This window comes from Notechis scutatus, chromosome 4 (assembly GCF_049901735.1).
Source record: "Notechis scutatus isolate UNSWTSFEM ecotype Mainland chromosome 4, rNotScu1.2, whole genome shotgun sequence".
NCBI lineage: Eukaryota > Metazoa > Chordata > Lepidosauria > Squamata > Elapidae > Notechis > Notechis scutatus.
In genome coordinates, this window is record NC_142012.1 from 138,799,571 (window position 1) to 138,822,656 (window position 23,086).

Genomic DNA, 23,086 nt, shown 5'->3' on the forward strand with positions numbered 1-23,086 from the left:
AAGGACTAAATAAAAGATATGTGGACTTTCATGTATTAAGGATATAAACGATAACTGTACCGTGGTTTCCCATTTAATAATTTTTAATGAAAATAATTAATTAAATGCAGGTAGGCAAATACCCAACTTACTAAATAACAAGCTGGAGAGGTTTTTTTCTGCCAGCATCAAAGGCCCAATAATTCATGTTATTTTCAAAGATTCATATTCAAAATATAGAAAAAGTGATACCTTTCTAGATTGCTGAAGAACTATTTGGATTTCTTTCAATTCTGGATGATCAGGCAAAAAATAAATTTCATGTAAGAAATCTTGCACTGCATCCCTAACCAATAAAAAATAACAAATACATAAAACACATTTTTAAAGCATGCACAATATATTTAAATACGCATAAATTGGAAATGGTCAAAAATATTTTTTTAATTTTGTGTAAATTACAGCTTGGGCTTTTAGACAGTCTGCCTTTATTCAAACCCATAGCAATATGTGATTTATTAAGGAATACTATTATATAATACACACATTCTCAGAAAATAACAATCTTTTCTCTTCCTTTCTCTACTGAAGGAGATATGATTTACAAAAGAAACATTAAAAGAGAAAGGAAGAAACTGCTACTACAGGAAACATACTGTATGACTGTATATTTTCCATATTTGGGGGATTTATGATATATTGTTAATGGCATTTGAAACTGAGGAAGAGACAATTTGCAATATTGCTTCCTACATTTATATCTTGAGAAGCTTTTGTATAATTCCAGAAAGATAGTTATACACTTAAAAATATTTTGTTACCTGTTCTCAACTATAAGAAAATGGAAGATTGCTGCTGTTTCTTTTTGTTGAATATGTATGAGGGGCAAGAGAGCTACTATCACATGACTCAAAAGAGACCCAAGATGACTTTGATCCAAGCATCGTACAAAGCAATCCCAAGCCCTAAAACACAAAAGCAACATAGCATATACAGTATTGTTCTATATTTTTCAGCAATTAAGACATTTTAAAATCAGCCATTAAGCCAGGTGTACAATAATTTCTTTTTAATCTTATATATAAGAAGAGATAATAATAAATCAGGATTATAGTAGTTTTCTTACTTGCAACACAGTTGTGGAAAATCTTCTTTATATCTCAGCCCTGTCCTTAGTGTTGTCATCATCTTCACTCTCACTGCAGTTATATGTTTAGGGCCCATAAGTGTCATTAAAGCCATCAAACTGTTTAAAGCCTACAGTTGAAAAAAAATTGGGGTTCAATTAAGGTGCTAATAATTACTATAAAGGCCTATGTGCATAGGGACTGCATCATTTGAGGGATTATCATTTTCTGGTTACATCTAATCACTTCATCAAGTCTAGCAGGAGAGGCATGCTATAGGTCACAACTACAAAAGAGCATCATCTATATCTGAAGCCAGGAAGAGAAACTTTTCTGCTATGATGCCTGCCCTTTGAAACATCATTACCCCAGTTTGTAGATTGGCTCTGATCCTGCTGGCCTGAAGACATGGATTTGGGAATCTATAATAACGGGGGACTTTTACAATAACCATGTTAGGTATGAAATAATGATTGACTTAGCTGCTGATTATAATTTTGTTTTAAAGCAGTTTTATTGATGATTTTATTATAACCCATATCTGTTTGGGTGTTTTTTAACTGTTGTGAGCTGCTTCTAGTCCCTAAGGTGAGATTGGTAGCTATAGAAATTGAATTACCGTATATGCCGGCGTATAAGGCGACCGGCGTATAAGGCGACCCCCAACATTTCCACTCAAAATATAGTTTGTTATATACTCCCCCCTCTTCCGCACGCCTTCCACTTTTGCATTTTTTTTTTTTTGAGGCACTTTTGTGCACCGTGGAAGCGAATCCTGTGAAGCCGAAGGAGCAGCCAGCCTTCTCCAGCTCCCAAGGGAAAGCGAGGCTCGCACCGCCCGGGCTCCGCTGAGGTATCCGGCTGGGGCTGTCAGGAGTTGTTACCGCTGGCGCGGCTCCAGTCCCGCGTTGCCTCGGGAAGGAAAGGCAAAGGAAGAGCATGCAGCGCTTGCAATGGCAGCAGCGGCTCCTGGTTTTGCCTTTCCCTTCCCGAGGCAATGCGGGACTGGAGCCGCGCCAGCTGTAACAACTCCTGACAGCCCCAGCCGGATCCTCAGCGAGCTCGGGCGTGCGAGCCTCGTTCCTGGGAGCTGGGAGAAGGCTGGCTGCTCCTTCGCTTCACGGGATTCCTTCCACGGTAAAAATGCTCAGCCGCTGGCAGCCGCAGTGCTTCCCAATTACAATTTGCTGGCGTATAAAGCGACCCGGCATATAAGGCGACCCCCAATTGGGCATGTTTTCAGGGCAAAAAGTAGTCCTTATACGCTAATCTGATAATTAATTTTTAAAAATTACAAGCTAACAGTCCTTTAAGCAGAACAACAGGTCAGGACTGACTAATTGTGGAAACATAGCACTGCTTCACCCCAGCTTCTCTCTGTAAATTCAAATTGGTCTTTTACACATAGTCAAGCATTTTAACTATTTTAACCAGACTTTAATTTTTACCAAGATTATATTCTTTGCGTGCGCTAGAGGTTGGGTTCATAGGCAGTATACTCTGTCAGTTACTTAGGTCTCTCTTTTGTAAAAATAATCAGAAATTATGAATATACACACAAGGAAGTTTTTATATTACTAAAAGCAAATGAAATTGCAAAAAAAAAATTAAGGGTTTGTCCAAACCTCATTAGTATTAACAAGAACAGCCAGAAAGAAAATACTACCTTCAAGTATTCCCTCACAAGGATTTCATTGCTAACTAAGAAAAAAAGTACTCATGTCTATTTTGTTTTCAACAAAGAATTACTCACCATTTTCTTATCTTCAATTCCAATACTAGAGCTCAACAATTGCATGTTGAAAAAGGCCAAAATGCCTAGCAATTTTGGTTGTAAATAATCAGCCTAAATAACAATAAAACATATTGAGATATTAAAGTATTTAAAGATATAATACTAATATCTAGAAACATATTTAGCCCTTATGTATAAGTTACATTTAGTACAAAATGAGGTAAAATATTCTCGTTTTCTTTCAGTGTCATCCTGACTGATGATGAAGGATAAAAAAATTAATATCAATTCTCATGATTTACACTGTATATCTTGAATGGTATTTTTCAGGTACACTGATCACCAGGAGACACCATTTAACTTAAAAATACTGCACAAGATATATGCTGTGTAAAAATAGAGAAATTCCTCCTTCCCCTCCAAGAAGAAGCATGGAAGTCAGGTAAAAATACCTGGGAACATGACATAAGCTAATTTATCTCTCTGCTCCAAGTGCTTAAAGTGCTTAAAGGGAGGTGAGCTGAATGTACAATTCCAACAGAACTGGTCCAGGTTTATCAAACAGGTAATGCTTGCAAAAACATAATCAGGCCACATTCAGAACAAATTGCAGGTAGTCCTTGTTTAGCAACTGTCTCATTTAATGTCCATTTATATACAACAGTCATGAAAAGTAACTTTACAACCAATCCTCATATTTGCAACCTTTACAGGTCTGTAAAGCAAAGGAAGGCTGAAATAAGATGATGAGCACTGTCACAGTTTCACATAACAACGGTTTCACTTAACAGTTGAGTTGCTGGTCTCAATTCTAACTAATAAATAATGACTTCTACTTCCTATATGAATAGTCATGTATAACTCTGCCACATACATAACCACCACATCACTCAAAACTTTAATTCATGAAAGTCGCTTCTCCTTTTTAAAATATAACTGAAAATTTTAAAAACAAGAGTATAAATTAATACAAACTAAATTGTTAAGTGAAGTAGGAGAAAAAAACAAGAAGGAAGAAATAAAAGAGAAATCTAAAGTGTAAAAAAAAGACAAGAAAAATACAAAAGAAAAAGAAGCGGCTTCTGATTGTCTTTAGATCAGTTATAAGTATAGATTTACCTCTTTTCTGTAAAGTTATATTATGACTCTTCTTTCTATAGTCTACCTGATCTAATCATAAAATACACAGTTCATAAGTTCATTTTTTTCTGTTTTACACAAAAAAGGACTACAGAAAAACAATTACTACCCACCTGCCTTCAATTGAGGACCTGTATACTGCACGAGTCAAAAGAGGGCTGTGAAAATATTTACAGACCCCTCACATCCTGGACACAAACTGTTTCAACTCCTATCCTCAAAACGATGCTATAGAGCACTGCATACCAGAACAATTAGACACAAGGACATTTCCCCCCGAAAACCATCACTCTGCTAAACAAATAATTCCCTCCACTGTTTAACTATTTACAAAGTGTACACTACTATTACTGTTAATCTTCTCATCACTCCTTATCACCCATCCCCTCCCAACTTGTGATTGTAGGACTGTAACTTTGTTGCTTGTATCCTTACAGTTTATATTGACTGTTTCCTACTATGATTTGATTGTTGATTGTACCCTATGACTATCATTAAGTGTTGTATGTTATGATTCTTGACTCTTGGCGAATGTAACTTTTCTTTTACGTATACTGAGAGTATTTACACCAAGACAAATTCCTTGTGTGTCCAATCACACTTGGCCAATAAAGTATTCTATTTCTATTCTATTCTATTCTATTCTATTCTATTCTATTCTATTCTATTCTATAAAAAGATCATGGGGTTTGAAAGACACCTCTACTAAAACATTGAACAAAAGCAATGCATCATAGTAATAAGATATAAATAGTTAACTGGGTTGCAATTGTTTATAATATGTATAAATACATCAATATCTGTTAGTCAGAAAGAGTGCTACCAGACTTTGTTGGCCACCATAGATTCACATGGCTCTCCTACAACGGTTACAAGAGCTATTCCTGTCTCTCTTAAGAGGGCAGAAGAAATTACAAATTGGTATTGTTACTTACCATTTCCTCAGCTGATGTGATGTCCTTTGGTCCTTGATATGGGTCATCATTCAAAGCAAATGAAGCTAGAATTGATAATCCATTGAAGACCTGCTGATAGTGCTCCCCTAATCGGAGCAATAATTCATTATGTAATCCCTGAAAATCCTGTCTCAGCAAACTTCCTAGTTCTATTTCTGTTTCATTCTATAAAACACCATGGAAAAAATGTATTAGCTTGAAAATTATACAAGCATATGCACAACATAAAAATATAACAACACAGCAATTCCCATTACTGCAAATACAGGTGAGCCTCTAATTTGCTGAATGAAAACCAAGGATGGGGGGATAAATGTTTATATCATCCTTCAATGGAAGAACCTGGTCTGTAAATTAGTTTTTGTTCTGCAATCAAAAGAACAGACCTATGATTAAGGCTTGGTTCTTCCCTTGAAGATTAAGTTTATTTCAAAGAGGATCTTAGAATAACTTAAAAGTACCCAAGAGGTTTGCTGTGATTGCAGTGAGGCTCCATGACATTAATTCAATTTTCAATACCTTCCAAAACACCATCACTCTTACTGTTCTGAACTTTCTTCTATAAAATTTAACCTTACCTTAAGATAATGAAGTGCTCGCTCCAGCTCATCCTTACTACAGAAGCAAACTAAATGAGAGAAGATGTACTTGAAATTGTTAATGAGGATCTCTCTTCGGTTTACATTTAGTTGCTTTGCTATCATTCGGATAAGTACAGAGGCTGCAGGACTAGCCTTGGCAGCAAGGTCAGGCAAAAGCACTTGTAGAATCCGCTGGAAAATAAAAAGATGGCTGTTTTGGAATGCTATACCTTCATATTAGTGAATGTACATTCGTAGTTTCACTCCTTCTAATTCAAAATGACACTGCTAAATCATTCTAAAATCTAACCCAATAAGTACTCTTCGCATGTTGTAGAGTGCAAAACCCATCTTCTCTAGCTAACACGACCAATGAAAGTCACAGTACTGAGGGCTGAGTTTTGTGTGTGGGCATCTTCAATTCTGTCTTGATTCTTGGCAACAAGTCCCTGAAGTTTTGTTGGCAAGACTTCCAGATGTACTTTGCTGCTACCTTCTTCCTAGAGCTGATAGTGTGTGAGTGTCCTAAAGTTATACAATTGGTTTTGGGCCTAAAGTGGGTCTGGAACTCACTCTCCCAGTTTCTACCCTTAACCACTACAATGAACTGGCTCTCCAATTTGAGGAAAGCAAGTTGAAAAGATCAGTCTAATTTAGACAACTATTTATCAGCAGCAGAAAAATTTCTGAATACTTAATATTTTAAATCCATAATCATTTCTAATTAGACCACATGATTCTGCCCTAACCCAACATTTTTCATTTATTATGCTCCGCTGGGATATTTATTATTACGGATATTGTTGATTAAGGTTCACTTAATGAGAAAAGAGCAGCTTCCTATATTTGCCATGACAAAGTATAAAAGCATATGGATCTCATTACCCACATAAAAAGAAACTTACTATGACCATGTCCTATTTTCTTTGTATCTCTTTGTATATTTGTATTAGTTTTATATATTTGATATAGTAAAATGATTAATCAATAAAGATTCTATTTTGTTCTGTTCCATTCCATCCCATTCACAACCTGGTTCCAAGAGACCAAACACAAGACAAAGGCAACAGCCCCCACCTTTTAAGGTTTAATCCACGAATTCCGTTTCTTCACAGATAAAAGGCTGCTTCCAACTAATTAGCTCATGACAAGAAAGAGCCTTGCCAAGTTGTTTGTCAAGGCTGCCAAAAACCCAGAGATAAGAACTAGTTTACAAGAGTTTTCAAATACTAACTATGATGTTCACGAGGCTGAGCTTCAGAGCGTCTTTGCCTTCTGCAAAGAATGCTTCTTGAAACCTGGCTTTTATCCTCTTGAGGGAGGGGCCATTACCTTGCAGTCTTACTCTCAGGTCGCCTGTGCCGCTGTAACTGCTGTCTGCTACGATTAATCCTGTGTGCACACGCACTTGGCACAGGCTCCTTGGGAACCTCCTCATCACTGCTGCCAGCTCCCACAATCTCTGAAGGCAGCAGTCCACTCCCTAATGGTCCTGGCCCCTCATCTGAGTCCTCGCTCCCCTCCACCGTCCGCACCTGCTACTGGCTAACCACAACACAGATATGATGTTATAGTTAATACAGTGTACAAGGGCAAGGAGACTGTGGTTATAGTCCATCCTGAGCCATGGAAGCTCACTAGATGACTTTGGGCTGGTTGTCCCTTCAGGTCAATCTGCCTCAGAAGACTGTTGTTGTAGAAGAAAATAAACCATGTTTTTATATAAGTGTTTATGAAATAAAAATGCTAAATATAAATGAGATGAACTAAGTATGTCTTTGACTTCCTGGTTTCCTATTATTCCCTTAGTTTTTTCATCCTGTCTTAAATCCCAGAAGTGAGTCAAGACACTGAAGAGAGGGTTTTAAGTAATGAATCAAAGTGAGATTAAGGCAGGTGAAAGTTTACTTTCCATCTTCGGCATAAGCTATAACTGAAAGAATCCTTCATAAAACATATGTACTCTCAAGCAAAAACTTCCCTTCATAATTCTGGGAAGAGGTCAAAGGAGAAGGCCAAAGGAAAACTCAACCTGAATGAGAATGGCTAACAGAAAAGAATACAAGAGCCACAATTCAGGAATTTTACCTTGCTTAATTTTTCCCCCCTAAGATGAACCAATATAGAAATCTAATAAATCTTAAATTGCCACTTACACTAAGAAAACGATTAAGGTCTGGAAAATCAAAAACATTAGCAATTTCAGATAACATGTCCAGAACCATGTCTCTTTGATGAACAATCTCTTGCTTCTGCATTTCACTGCTTTGCTGGGGAGTGTTTGCAAGCTGGGCCATTTGAGTGGAGTGTAGAGATTCCGCTAAAAACTAAACAATCAGAAATGCATTTATTCTTATTTCAGTCAGTTGAAAACTAGCAATGTTAATTAGGAATAATATATCAACAAATAATTCCACCAATTTTAGAACCATTTCTTAGCTTTTGCAGGGTTATAGTTCAGCAACAAATTCTCTCCCAACCAAAACAATGTGCGTTTAACAGTCCCACCTCCAAGCCTTGCACTGATGGTATAAGCACACAAAGTCTTTAATGTACTTGAATTTAATACTGTTTTGGATGAGAGTAAGAATAATTTTACCAATCACAAACATGAGTTTCTTCTGAAACAAGGAAATATGTACTGAGACATTCTGGGTCCACAGTGTACAAATCAGAAGCTTACAAGTAGATATGAACAAAAGAGCAGCCACCCATTCTTGCTCCACAGAAGTTGTATCAGAAACCTGAAGCAATTATATCCCCCCATAATTCTAATTATCTTTTGAGCCATCTAAAAGAGTAGTTATCATCATATCCCAGGGCAGCATTGCTGTGCATTCTAAAACTTTCATAACTGAGCTTCAATTAATAGAACCCCAGGTTCTATTATTAAGGTTACAAAATTACTCCAATTAGTCCACATGATCACATTGTCCTACTTGACTTCTTTCTTTCCAAACTAAAAGAGAGAAGTGTTTTCAGTGACTATTTTTAGTTCCCCTTTTCTCTAGCTTTCTCAGCTCTTAATATCCTGGCATAAGTGAAAATTATATTTAGTATTCCAAGTTTGGTAATGCTACCCGCTTTTTATTTGCTGTCAACTTCTTTTTTGCAGCTATATAATGGCCCAACATACCACTGGGCAATCTATCATAGCTCAAAATCCTTTACATATTTAGTCAGTTTCACTAGCTCAAAACGCACAAATGAATGGGAAAGTTAGGATGCTTTTACAGCAATGCACACTTGCTTAAACAGAGCCACATTTGCCAATATGACAACTCTAATAAAATGGAACTTTGAGAAAATGCTTGTCTCAGAGTTTGTTGCATTGGAGTTTGTTACTTGAAACACTGACATTAATGCTCATACTTGTTAAGGTAGTGCTTGCCTTATGACCATTTGTTCAAATACAGTTCAAAGCTACAACAGCTTTGGAAAAAGTGAATCATAATCTGTATTTGCACTTACAACTGTTGCACTACCCGCAAGTCACATGATCACAATTTGGGTGCTTGGCAATGAGCTCGCATTTACAATCAGTTGCAGCTTCCTATGATCATCTGACACAAGAAAGATCCATGAGAAAGCAAGATTCGCTTAATCACATTATTTGCTTAATGACTGGCATAACAATTTGTCCCAAAATAGGACCTGGCTTAATGTACAACCACAATGACTTGCAATCAAAATTCCAGTCCCAATTGCAATTGTAAATTGAGGCCACCTATATCAGCAAATAGGTCAAGAGAAAGCCCAATTGCCTCTTGTCCTTATCCACTGATAAATTTGAGTAAATATGGGAAAATAAGTAATGGATACTGTTCACTTTAACAATTATAGCATCCCATGATCACCATTTGCAAGCTTCTCTGCCAACTTCCCACCAACAAAATCAAAGGAAAAGCTGGCAGGAAAGGTTGCAAGTGACTCACATCACCCCCTACCCCCTCCACAGCAGCAGCAGCCATGCTTGGCCCTACTCACATTTGCACAAATTTTGGCGATTCTCACCTGACAGATGGGTTTCTTGTACTGACTGAAAAAAGCCTGCAGTTTTACAGACTTGGCAGAAGCCAGCATTCTGATTTCTGTATATGCTGATCCTGCCACAGATGCTGACTTGGATAATAAACAATGCAGTAGGTGCAACAAGGCAAAACGTACCAAATCTCCTGTTGCTGACCTAATAGAGGATAATACTAATCAACAATAAGGAAGTGTAATGTTAACATACAAGATAATACATAGGAAAACAAAACATACTAACTTATCCACAAACATAACAGCTAAACATTTCATTTCCTCAGCAACTAAAGTGAAATTGCTTTTATTCAGTAAATACTATCAATAATTAACCATTTTCCATGTAAGGTCTTCTTTGGGTGAAATATTTATAAATGCAGCAAAAGAAATATATTAAGACGCATCACCTTCCAATATCTCCTGTAGTGAGAATTAGTGTATCTTTCAGCTCATTATTCCTTGACATTTTTGCATTTGTATAAGCCTCTTTCATTCTGGAAACAAACAGCTGAAGGGGAAAATAAAGAAGTATTATAGTCATTGCTGAAATACAACTTAATGCTTTGCTATCTCTAAATACACAATAAATTCACCTCTTTGATGAATTCTTCCTCAGAGTCTGAAGCATTTAATATATATTTGATGTGACTACTAAAGGCCACTCTAACATTTTTATCTGGATCTTCCAACAGCTTTAAAAAAGCTCCAACAACAGTTTTTACATTCAATGCATCATTTCTGAAATCCAAATGTTTGCACAGTAAAGGAATGTTCTTTATTAAATCTAAAATAGAATATAAAAGAGAAATAGAAGCACATTCCATTTTTAAAATATCATTTTAAACAAAATATTACTCATAAAGGGATTAGATAACATTCATTTCTGTTTATCAGGTTAACCTACAATTTATTTCTTGAGGTTTAGGTCTCCAAACCCAGATAATAAATACATAACATTAAATGTTAGACTGACCATATTGTACCATCTCATTTATTTTTGCCCAGAATTTCCCAGAGTCAACATGCAGCATCAGGTCCCGCTACTTTTTCCTGTGTTATATTTTGAGGCAAAGATATACTGCCCTTTTCACTTTCTGTGACTAAATCCTATACATGAAGAGCATCACAGATAGTTCTTGTGGGAGAGGGAGGGGGGAGAGAAGGAGGCAAAGGAATTTGATTCACTCCAGCAATTCATCATTGAAACATGGGAGGCAAGCTTTTGTTTTTCCTACAACAGCAGCACTGATTATATTGAAAAGCGGCCACATCTCCTATACTTCCAAAAACTCATTTTGGAGACCTCAGTATTACTGTAGAGATTGCTGATCTCAATTGGCAAAAGCTGATTTTTCAAATCAGAAACCTGCCGTACATCGTGAATAACCATTTCTATCAACCTTTTGGTACAGAAGAATAAATGCAGGTAACAAACATGTTCTTGCAGGTAACAAACATGATACACTTTTGTCATACTGTGGAAAAACAGTCTCCCAGGAGTCAGTATAAGCCCTCCTTCAGTTTTCTTTTCTTCCCTCCACTAAGATAATAATACATCTCTATTCCAACCATAAAAAGAGGTTCTTCTGCTCCTGGGTGTGGTGGTCTGGGTTGAGAAGGGAGTTTGCATTTGTGAATCGGAGAGAAGGCTGCATGTGACACAAGAGGAAAACAGCAGGATAATTTGCCTTGGTGTAGCATGCAACTGGTGATATGGAAAAAGTGGGCATAGAATCCGGTGTACAAGCAGCCAAAGGCTAAGTGGTAAGCAGCAGCCAATTGGTAACAAAGACTAAGGAACTTAGAAATGCTGAAGTCTTTGCAGCAGCATATGAAGGAAGCAAACAGGTGCTTTTCTTAGCCCCACATGATTGCATGTTCACTTGTTTTGCACTGCCCTCACTTAGTTCTTACAGTGCAGTAATCAATGTATGATGCAAAAAAGTTTTGTTTATCAGCAACTGCACAGATTAGAATTGAGAGGGAGTGCCTGGCCCAAGATTACTTCTTTGGCTTACGTATCTAAGGGAAGACTAAAACCTGGGGCTCCCTATTCTAATAGTTTAATTGCTACACTACACTGGATCTCTCTCTAAAAAAAGGCAACAAGTGCTTGGCTGAAAGATCCAAACAAGCCAGTCAGCCACAAAATCAGTCAAAATTCTTGAGTGGTCAAACATTGATTACAACCTAGGCTGAAGATTTTCCTGTAAACTTGGGAAAGCAGTGAAAAATAGGGCTAATTAAACATTGTAATTTAAACTGATTTAAGCAATTCAGCCCTGCTGCTAAAAAAGGTGGGGGGGGAGGAAAAATGAAACTGTATACATGACTTCTTAGAATTATATAAATCAGGGATCACCAAGCCCTGAGCTGCAGCCCACTACTGGCCCGTGAGCTGTTTAGAACCAAGCCGCGGAAGTGGCAAGCAAGTATGCATGCAGAGCCATTCTCTCTTCTACTCCCCATCCTGCTGGTCCACAAAGCCGAAAAGGTTGGGGAATTCCAATATACATAACAAGTATAGACACATAGGTAGGTATCTAAGATTTAGAAACAGTTACCAATTTTGTTTAAATAATTTTTGTTTTTATAAAATAAATCCTCCCCTACAGGAAAAGGAATCGGGGGGATGACCCTTACTCTCTCACCCAGACTTCAGGCTGTTTTACTTTAGGGACTCTAGGGATTGAAGTTGGGGCTCCTTGAAAGCAAAGCATAGGCTCTATCATTGAGCAACACCTCAGATACACTGAAGTGCTGTTAGTCAAAACAGGATGCTGGAAAAGGGTGCAAGTATTAGGATGTCTGGGAAAAATCTAGGGTTTCCAGGAGTAAAAATAGAAAAAAAGTTGTAAGTGTAGACTCACCCACAACCCAAACATAGCCTATTGAGGAATGTTCCATGCCCACAGAATGATTACTGTGTAAGGAATGCAAAAGACTGGGTGGGGTGATGGAGTGAGATTCTGTACAGCAAACATGGCTGATTATAGTAGTAAATAGGACCTCTCCCATTCTATAAATGCTTGCTTATTAAAGAAGGAAGTATGCATGAAATAACATTAAGTTAGGAGAAGAGAGAACAATAAAAGTATGTTTTAAGTAACTTACCAAGCTTTACTGGACTAGGTATATTGTTTTCAATAAGATATAAAAATGGTTTAAACACATCAGCTTTCACTGCATGCTTTTCTCCTTCAGAAGTAACAATAAATCTACTACAGAGGATATTGTTAATTTTCAACTGGTTACCAAGTTCAGCTGAGGGTGGCCTTAAATTAAAGCTGCCAGAAAGACAACAAACTAGATCTCCAATGATACCAGCATAAGCCTTCTGAACTAGTAAAGATTCGTCCTGTATGTGATCTCTGGAATAAAAATAAAAGAAGTTTCAATTGTAATTTTCTGCATGATTGTGTGTCAGTTTTCAAATGATTAAATCTAACTTGTCAGAATATGTAGAAATATGATGCAGTGCTTTTGTCCCTTTTTCCTCAACCAGAGTTTCCATCTGAACTAGAAAACGAATACCTTCAAATATATTAAACTGGTTCAGAACAGTGGTTTTCAACTTGTGTTTTTCGGGCCCCTGGGAAGGAGGTGCAATATCAGAGGGGTCCATGAAGGCCTGAAGAAATGTTATGATTTAAATATTAAGTCTTGGGGGTCTGTGGCCACAAAAGGTATTTAAAGAGGGTCTGCAATGAAAAAAAGGTAGAGAACCACTGGTTCTGAACACTGTATGACACATCTTAGTCTAATGTTGATTTCCGTACTTTTACTTGTTTAGAAAGCAATAGTTATAGTTTCCTAGTTAGATTACAAGGTTCCTGGCAGCAATTACAGGCTATAGGTAGGTTTTTCTGCCAATACAATTGCATATATGCAGCAATGTATATCATTCTCTTAAACACATGCCTGTTACACATGCATGCTGGATTTTAAATTTTAACAGATCCTTGCTCTTTCATTTCTTAAGCCTGCAGAATCCCTCTCTTAGGAAATTCCTTGGAAGATTCATTTTTAAAAATCCTTTCTTTATATTCCCTTTTTGAAATAAAAAAATAGATAAATGAGGTGACAAATAATTTAGTAAAAAATTACTGTAGCTTATCTGGTTTTTATGATAAAAGATGAGAGAAAATCTCTCTTCTCACAGCTACTGAAAGTATTGGAGAATAGAAAGTGACTTGGTATTTTTACTTATAACTCAAAACAGATTAGTATCAAAAAAATAATCAGCTATGCTATCAGAAGTTAATGCAAACCTGTCCAGCATAATTTCTCAGACAATGCCCCCCAAATGTTATATAGATCCCATAGTAAATCTAAATAGAAATATCATTTTCCCTGAACAAGAAATATAGGCAAGAGGCCTTGAGTCCAGTTCCCCTCCCTAGCCCTCACAGTAGATTAAAATTGCCTGTCTTCAAAAGGAAGCTGCGATATGGCCATTCTTCTGCTACTACATTCGTCATATCTTATTGTATTTACCAAGACATTCTTCTTTACCACAGGTTTGTTTGGAATTATCAAGTAGTACCTACAAAAGACATGTGGGCAATGTGGTGTAGACTTCTATGCCTAACTTGTGGAGCAAAATAGGAAAGCCTTTAATACAACTAGTTCGGACAGCTTCATGGGGACTCTGAAGTGCGTGCTGATACACAGCATTCCTCCAATTCAGATGCAATCTCTTTGGAAGCAGAGAAAGAAGAAACACAGTATTTGAACGAATTTCTGGTGCTAAAGGAAAAGATAAAGAAAACCGATGAATTTAATGTTGATTCTTGCAAACATATTTTGTTCTCTGAATCACTGAAAATTAAAGACCATCACGACATACTATTAGAGATCTATAAACATTACAGCTAATATTTTAAGAATGTGTTATTAGTTTAAACTATACAAATAAAATATATTATACCAGTGTACTTTCTGCAATTCTCTGATGTTTTAATTCTGCATTCATACTAGAAATTTTTTTCTAAATATTTCTAAATATGTATCTTATTGAATAGCATTAACTTTTGATTGTTTAGATTACATCTCCATCTTCCACAGGTGTAGCTGATGTTGATCCATGATCAGGCCTTATTTGTGGCATCCTGACTTTGAAATACTATATTTAAAGGGGTTGCCTAAAAACATTCATAACTTCAAAGTGATAGGTAAAGGACTGTTTAGACTAGTTTCTTAAATGTAGTCCAAGTTCCCCTACAGGTCCTCCAATGTCATCTTAGGGGTTGGAGAAGTCAAAATTATTTGCCGGATGTGGGGAAAAAAAATCAAATATTTTAATATTTTTATTTGTTACAAAATACAGGGATTTTCCAAGAAAAATATTTGTTAATAGCCAATGGATTTGATATTGTTATTTTTCACGATTCAATAAATAACTATTCAATAAATACATTGATTTTAATATTTAATATAGTAAATACCATTATAATTCATACAGCCAAAACCTCTTTTGGAGGTCCATCATGATTTTTAAAAGTGGGAAGGAGTCTTGAGAGCAAAACATTTAAGAAATATTTCGATTAAATAAAAGCAGTTTGCAAAAAATCATCTCTTAAGGCACTAAGGAAACAGACAGAGCAATTAAAACATGAAAAATAAACTAAATTTCAAATACGATAAAAATTGTTTACTTACTAAAATGGCTTGCTAGTTGTTGACTCAAGGCCAAAAGATCCAAATTAAGACCAGGAAGCATGGATGGAAAATCATCTAAATGGCTGGAAATCCATGGCAAAGACAGTATTCCAAACAAGTTGTCAAACACGTCATCGTTAAACTGGAATTTAACTTTTAGGTGGTAGAAAAAATGTTCACACACTTTTACTGAGATGACTTACAAGAGGTAAATGCATTAAAAAGAGAACAGCATCAGATCATTTTAACTTTGTGGGGAGACTTTATTTCTATGACAAGATTTATACTATTAAAAAATGAAATTCTGAGGATATGTAAATTGTATTTTATCAGGTACTGAATTAATGCTATGCTCCACAATAAATCAAGCTATTGGGAGAATTAAGGTAAAGCCTCCCTCAAGTCAAGATTGAGTTCTGGTGATTAGTTGAATACATGAATGTAGGGGTTCTGGCACCAGTATGGCAATATGGAAGTGGTTTGTCATTCCCGTTTTCTGTGGCCGAATGGGCAGGCGCTATAATGTGCCACAATGTTTCTAGAATAATCTAATACATACTTTCCAATATTCTATCCAAGACCTGGTACAGACATGGCTTGAATACCCTGATATACTTTCCTCTTTCCCTTTCTGTGTCTTTTTAAATTTGCTGCAGGATGTCCTTGGAAATTCAATACCATACAAATATGTTGGAAAAGCAGCTTACTCACTTTCCATCATCAATATGGCTATTTTTGCTTTTTAAGGTATTTAAAAAAGATATCTCACCTTGCATATAAAGGAAGGCATCAATCATTTTCACCACTTTTTGAATGACTGCCTCCAGGTCAGTTACCAGTGAAGCAGGATCCAGAAGCTTCCAACAAACTCTAATTGCTCTCATGGTAAATTCTGAAGAAATCCATATTAACTGGATGTGTTCTTTTGATTCTGAAGCATTACCATTTTCATGACTATATAATTTACCCACATGAGCAACTTGATGATCTACTCTATTAAGAAAAATAAATAAAACTGGTCACTGAAAAAGTTTAATGAATAACATTTAACATTTTTCATTTTTCAGAAATGGAGATCAAAAATTGACTCAGCAAACAACCCGATGAAATCTACTGTTCATCAAGATCTTTAAAAACACTATTTCTATCAAGTCATACATTTCCTGACACCATCAATTTATACATTTCTTGACTACCACATCATGCTTTTTTGTAAAAAGAAATACTGGTCTAGCAGTAAGCAAGTTTCTAGAGAGCCCCTAGTTGGTAAAACTGTTGCCGTTATTGTTACGAACTAAACAAACGCGTTCGTTTTAAATCCTAACAGTTTTACTTCCACAGCAGGCTCGTAATCCTGCACTTCTGATTGGCCCGCGAATAGCGAATCGTGATTGGTCGTTTCTGACTGATCTGATTGGCTGGCAGCAGGTCGCCTCCGATTGGACGCTTTTTAGAGCGGTAAACTCAAATCATTGGTTGTTGTGACAGCAGCCAGCTCTATAAAAGAGCTGCTGCTACCTTAGCAATTTGCTCTGTTCTGAAGTCACTATTAAAGAGTTGAGTCACTATTCGATGTCTCGTCTCCGTTCCTTGTGCCCACTCTTCCAGAGCTAACAGTTATAACTCCATGCTTCCCCTCCCCCCCCAAGCTTAACTGAAGTAATAGCATGTGGGTATTTTCAAAAGCAATTTCAGAAATATCTTCAGATATTTTTGTAAAGCTCAAATAAAGAAGAAACTGACTTTAATTCTTTTACCTGTTGACATCTTCTGTAGAATGGACTGTACACATTGCAGCCAGTTGAGCTATTAAAGCAATTCCTTCTATAGCTTGCAGAACTTCCACTGGAAGGTTGTCTTGTTCCAAAAGCGACAACAGAGAATCTGCCCTTTGGCATATGAAATTCCACAACTTGCTTTTCATTTTCATGTTCATGATATGGGGCCTATGAATCAACATTTTAAGAAACCGTTTTAGAGCATTTGTGGTAAGTGTACTATAAAACTAAAATGAAATAAAATATCCGGAAATAGTGAAACTAGATGAAGGCTGTTTTAAATCTTTCATTTTGAAAGAAACATGTTTAAGGAAACAAAATATACATAGTAATAACAGACAACCTTATGTAATGCTATAATGTATAAAAGAATGGTGGGTTTAATTGTCTTGATTTTAGGTTTACCTTTAAGTATATTTAGATTTTTTGTTTCTTTATGGAATACATGTGATGAAAATAAAAACTGCAGGCAGAATTAGAAAATTATTATGTGACTCCTTGGAAATCATGATAGGAGCTTGACTCCATTTTTAGCCATTGTTCTATCATATTTCTTACAGTAAAAGCTCCAGGGTGCATTAAGAAAAAGTTGAGACAGAGATAAAATTTTGACCTGTATTTACATGAGAAATTTATATTATACGGTAGGATAATAAATTTGAAAATATCAGTTAATTCCTTTTTATGTGTTGGGACAGTTAAGGATGCAGTTTTATCCAGATGCATTAGTGATGTACAAAATCCTGAATTATTATCAGTATTAGAATATGATTTAAATAATCCAGGTTAATTTTAAAATATTAATTATTTTCAAGAATTCTGGTATAAGAAACTAAAATATGACAAAGATTCTTTAAAAGTATGAAATGTATTTCTTTTAAAGTTAATACAAAATAAATTTTACAGAAATGTTAACAATTAAGTGGTTTGTGAATATTTAAAAACAAATGCATTGCTTGGAATGAAACTACAACGGTTTATCAAGAACAGCTCATGCCAAAGCAATTTTATCTTCCTTTTGGTAGAATGATGAATTTACTTGACCATTGGAATACAGTAGTTACAGCTTAAGTTCAGCAATATTTGATAGTGTCCTGAAATCCAGTAGAGAAGATGCAAAATGTGAACTTAACTATGTTCACAAATACAGTTGCCTGAAAAATTGTATGTAACAAGGGTACACCGAACTGGGAGATACCAAAAAGTATACAACAGAACTTTGTACAACTATTTATAAAAGACTCGGTTGAGAGATTAGAAACTATGTTAATCAAATCTGCATATACTCTAGTGCAGGGGTTCCCAAACTTGGCAACTTTAAGACTTGCGGTCTCCAGCTCCCAGAATTCTGGAAGTTGAAGTCCACAAGTCTTAAAGTTGCCAAGTTTGGAGACCTCTGCTCTAGTGGGCATGACATAATCTTAGAGAACAGTGTTAAGATTCGGAAGGAACTGGACACTAGAAGCATATTCAAAATAGATCTGAAAATAAGATTGGTTCTTAACAGCTACCATTTACTTACTTTGGTGGTGCCAACTTTTTAGGATGTTTTAAGGATAGACATAAACGAAGCCTTTTTTGTGGGACATCATCACTACTGCTACTACTTCCCCCATCAGTATCGGAAGTCTCTGGATAACAGCTACACTGCAGCTCCTGGATGATTTCTGCTGCCACAATCTTTAACACTACATAGAGTGGACTCAGCAGATACTTTATCAAAAAGAAGAAATTATACTATATAACGTCTTCATAAAATTCATAGATATTTAAATAGGATAAAAAAGTCATAAAATTTCATATATACTTCCTTGTAATTACTGGATTATGTATACAAACAGGTTTATTGATTTAAAAATTTTAAGCTAAATACATACCAATCAATTATAAACTCTACTAAATCAGTATTCTATTCTGAGGTTACACTGTAAACTCATTAATTTAGACCACTAAAATGTTTAAGTTATTCTTGCTTATGTCAGTACAGAAAACAGAAGCTACTGCCACAAAACCTGATGGTATTAGCCTTAGAAGAAAATGAGCTTCTACTTAATACTAAATCTAATAATTTCCTCAAAATAATTATCTCTTAATTTGTCAGCATTTTCTGGCAAACCTTTGCTAACCTTTTAATAACACTTACCTCTTGTTCTACCTGGCATCCAATTGCTGAGATGAAAAATCTGCAAATATGGTTAATATAGGTGTTTCTAACCGGAACAGCAGATTCATATCCAGCTGGCACATACATCAAGAAATACTGTAGTATGTGACATAATACTTCTTTTATCTTCATAGACTGGAGAAACCTGAGTACATCAGCTTCAAACAATGCATGAAGTTTTTCCAGTAGTATGTTTAGATAAATAGGTTCAAAAGTCTCATGGGAATTAATTTGAAAAGGAAATAAAGTTCTCACTAATATTAAGAGGGGCTCTTCATATAATTCCAGCTCTGTAGAATCCATTACAGGAATGGACTGCAAAATTCCAAATAGAAATGAGAAGAAATTATTGGCTAGGTCTTCTGGAAGTCCTCCAAGTTCTATGAGTTCTGTTAAAAATACCATACTCAAATTTTTAACTTTAGGACTACCATAGTCCAAAAGGGAGCACCCTATTCCAAAAAGGATAATATCTTGTGGTTTGAAAAACATGTAAGAAACTATATGGGTAAGAATCCTTATTGAAGTCATTTCCAAGCATTCTACATTATTCATTCCATTTAACTGTAGTTTGACAGGACTTAAATTGCCCAGATTTACAGTGGAATTGCAAGAAAATCTGCTCACAATCGCAGGCCATGACAAAATCCTTTCTATATTTTTTTCATGAATTGAAATCAGATCTTGAAGGAGATACAGCAGTTCTTTTGTTACCAAGTTAAACAAGACACAGTTCTTGACTTTGAAAAGGCAGAGTAAAGAACAAATGACATTACTAATGTTCTCATGTAAAATGTGGCAGTTTGGACTAGCAGAAATTCTCAAAAGTCTTGCTATTATCCAATTGCTGAATTCTAAAGAAAAGAAAACAGAAACATTATGATCATATATCAATTAGGACTAAAAAAATCCAGAGGTAAGTATTACTTTTTAAAACTTCTTTCTGCCACCTATTGATTTTTTTGGATTTTTGCAGATCATATCTGGTAGCTCAATTAATTGTGCTATTTCCCTTTCCATTCATTTGTAATTCATATTCATTCTACAAGATTAAGGAATTTCTAAGGGAAATTGGAAATAGATATAAGGTAAGCAAAGGAAGTCAATTTGTGCAAACTTGGATGTTAATATTTATAAAATGTATTTAACTTGAGATTTTAGAAGGATATCAATCATTTCATAGTATATATGAGATTAAAGAAGAGTGTCTTTTTCAGCTAAATTTTTGTTTATTTATGACCTGATATAAAATATATAATTCACATTTCAATCTGCTATAATTTGTTGAATTATAGATCCGATAAATGTGTTTCAATAAACTCACCAATACAGCTGGAATCTGTGTCATTTTGCTGATCAGGTCCAGTTCCATTTACAAACACAAGTGGAGATGATTTCATGATATGGAGAATGAAGTCAAGCAACATTACAGAACTTGGCTGAGATTCAGTCTTCTTCATAAGTTCCAGAGCCACTAAAAAGATAGCATAATCTAAACAGGAAGTTCAAAACCTATTTCCTATTTCAAGAAAAATGTGGTATTTCTTGGATCGCTACAACATGTCTGTACAATTACAAAGGGATTCCTTGAAGTTAAATGTTTTGTTTCTCGTGTATACTATACTGCTTCTTTTCCTCAAAAAAATCATATTGGAAAATAAAATACAGGTAGTCCTTGACTTACAATCACAATTGAGACCAGAATTTTTTGTCACTAAGGAAGATATAATGTGACACTTTTGGTCAACAACTGGCACCTGGAATTGCAGTTGTTAAGCAATCTCCCAGGTTGCTAAGTGGATAGAGCAAAAGAGTTCCTGCTGGAAGGACTCAGCCCCAGAGACAGCTGAATCCGTCTGGGGTTGAATCCCTTTGACAAGCAGCCATTTTGCTCTAAAGAGGGCTCTTGTGTCTAGGGCCCCATGCTGCAAACACTTCATTCCAAAATCCTGTGTGGATTTCAGGACATACCTTTTTGTGTCAGTCCCCAGACTAGAGAGAATCTTCTAGGCAGGCAGCAATGGTTTGTGGCCTTCCTTACCTCAATGACTTTCTAGGAAAACTGATCGGGAACATTGCAAATGGAGATGACATGATCACAGGGTACTTGATAACCAATCATAAGTGCAAATAGGTTGTGAAGTGCCCAGATTGCAATCATGTGACCATTTAACTCCAGGCATGAGTCATAAATCCTTTTGTGTAATACCATTGTAATTTTAAACATTTCATTTTGCAACGAAGCATATTTTTTATCTAGTTCTCTCCCTCTGTGATATGAGTGAATAATAAGACTGTCTAATAAGAATGTTAGAGATTTTGTCCATGATGACCATGATTTAGAGTTGGAATAACATGTAGCAGAAATCACATATAGTTTGAGTTTTTTTAAATCGAGGCCATTTACTAACTTTACTCACCAACATCTACATCCACAAGAATTCGATCAATGAACTGGCAGAGTATTTGTCTTGGCTTCTGTACCACAGTATTATATTCTTCTGGTGTAGCGCTGAAATAAAGATGCATTTAAAAGTTATGTTATCAAAAGAGCTACCTCTTATACTGAAACGCATAAGAACAAATCCAGTATTTATTATGGTCACAGACCAGAATAATAGTGATATACATAATTAACATACACACATATATACATGTAACTTTATACTGTTAAGTTTTTTGCACATGTAGTAAACAAATAAAAGGTACAACATGAACTATTTAAAACATTGCAGTTATTAAAATGCTGGATTTCAAGCACTATATATTTTTGGGAAAGAAGTTTTATTTGTAGAAAATTAATTTTCCCGTCGACAGCAATTTGTTCACGGTATCAAAATCTTAAGTAGCCTATGAAACATATCAAAAGCATATTATTCAATCAGAGATGGAACCAATCAACCAATGTGAAATGTGCTATTATCAATGATTTTGTGAATGAGTGCATACAATTAGAATTGTTAGTGTATTAATTACATTGTGAGTTTCATTTTTTTCTGGCCTCTCCCTATGTAATTGAGAATAGTACTTTATTCACTTGTTTAAATTACCTGTAATCTATAAAGTTTATACTAAAATGTTTTAAATATTAGATACTCTAGCCATATATTTATCCATCATATAACATACTTTCATAGGCTAGTGACCTTCATAAGACCCTCAAAAATCTATCCCCAACTGAAGAATAGAAATAACAGAGTTGGTAAGGACCTTGGAGGTCTTCTAGTCCAACCCCCTGCTGGAGCAGGAAATCCTATATTTATTTATTTATTTATTTGATTTGCCAATTGTTTACAAGATAATAAGTATAAGTGTATACATAGTTGTGAATACATGAAATGGGTACATATAAGAAAAATAAAAGAAGAATAAGAGAAACAATAGGACAGGGACGGTAGGCACGTTGGTATATCATTCAAACAAATGGTTGTCTGATCTCTTCTTAAAAACATCCAGTGTTTGAGCACCACAACTTCTGGAGGCAAATTATTCCATTGGTTAATTGTTAACTGTCAGAAAACGTCTCCTTAGTTCTAGGTCACTTCTCTCCTTGATTAGTTTCTATCCATTGCTTTTTTGTCCTGCCTTCTAGTACTTTGGAGAATAGGATAAGAGAATCTCCTCTTCTATGTGGTAGCTGCTCAGATATTGGAACACTGCTATCATGTCACCTAATCCTTCTTTTCATTAAACTAGATATACCCAATTCCCTCAACCCTTCTCCGTATGTTTTGGCTTCCAGGCCCTTCATCATATTTGTTGCTCTTCTCTGCACTTTCTAGAGTCTTGTCAGGGCCCTCCAATGTACTAAATTCCCAAAAAGTTGGGGAGTGCCACGTTTATCATTTTTGTTCATTAATGGAAATAAACTAAGGAAGTGAAAGAAGAGTGTACATATGCTGTAAAGTATACCTATTGAGTAGTAAAAGCAAACAAAAA

At 35.6% G+C, this 23,086-nt stretch overlaps 1 protein-coding gene across 1 annotated transcript in view; it reads right to left on the bottom strand.

The window, feature by feature from the left end:
- The window catches only part of ATR (ATR checkpoint kinase), a 58,189-nt gene that overhangs the window by 34,679 nt on the left and 424 nt on the right, over window positions 1-23,086 (bottom strand). The window contains exons 2-20 of the mRNA XM_026664614.2: window positions 21,568-21,659; window positions 20,472-20,621; window positions 19,127-20,001; window positions 18,506-18,696; window positions 16,963-17,151; window positions 15,975-16,198; window positions 15,206-15,358; window positions 14,095-14,293; window positions 12,659-12,915; window positions 10,138-10,328; window positions 9,952-10,052; window positions 9,533-9,704; window positions 7,675-7,845; window positions 5,516-5,710; window positions 4,917-5,102; window positions 2,860-2,952; window positions 1,106-1,236; window positions 801-944; window positions 232-325 (exon numbers count right to left, since the gene is read on the bottom strand). Coding sequence (XP_026520399.2) covers window positions 232-325; window positions 801-944; window positions 1,106-1,236; window positions 2,860-2,952; window positions 4,917-5,102; window positions 5,516-5,710; window positions 7,675-7,845; window positions 9,533-9,704; window positions 9,952-10,052; window positions 10,138-10,328; window positions 12,659-12,915; window positions 14,095-14,293; window positions 15,206-15,358; window positions 15,975-16,198; window positions 16,963-17,151; window positions 18,506-18,696; window positions 19,127-20,001; window positions 20,472-20,621; window positions 21,568-21,659 — 3,808 coding nt within the window. The remainder of the gene's footprint in view (window positions 1-231; window positions 326-800; window positions 945-1,105; window positions 1,237-2,859; window positions 2,953-4,916; window positions 5,103-5,515; window positions 5,711-7,674; window positions 7,846-9,532; window positions 9,705-9,951; window positions 10,053-10,137; window positions 10,329-12,658; window positions 12,916-14,094; window positions 14,294-15,205; window positions 15,359-15,974; window positions 16,199-16,962; window positions 17,152-18,505; window positions 18,697-19,126; window positions 20,002-20,471; window positions 20,622-21,567; window positions 21,660-23,086) is intronic.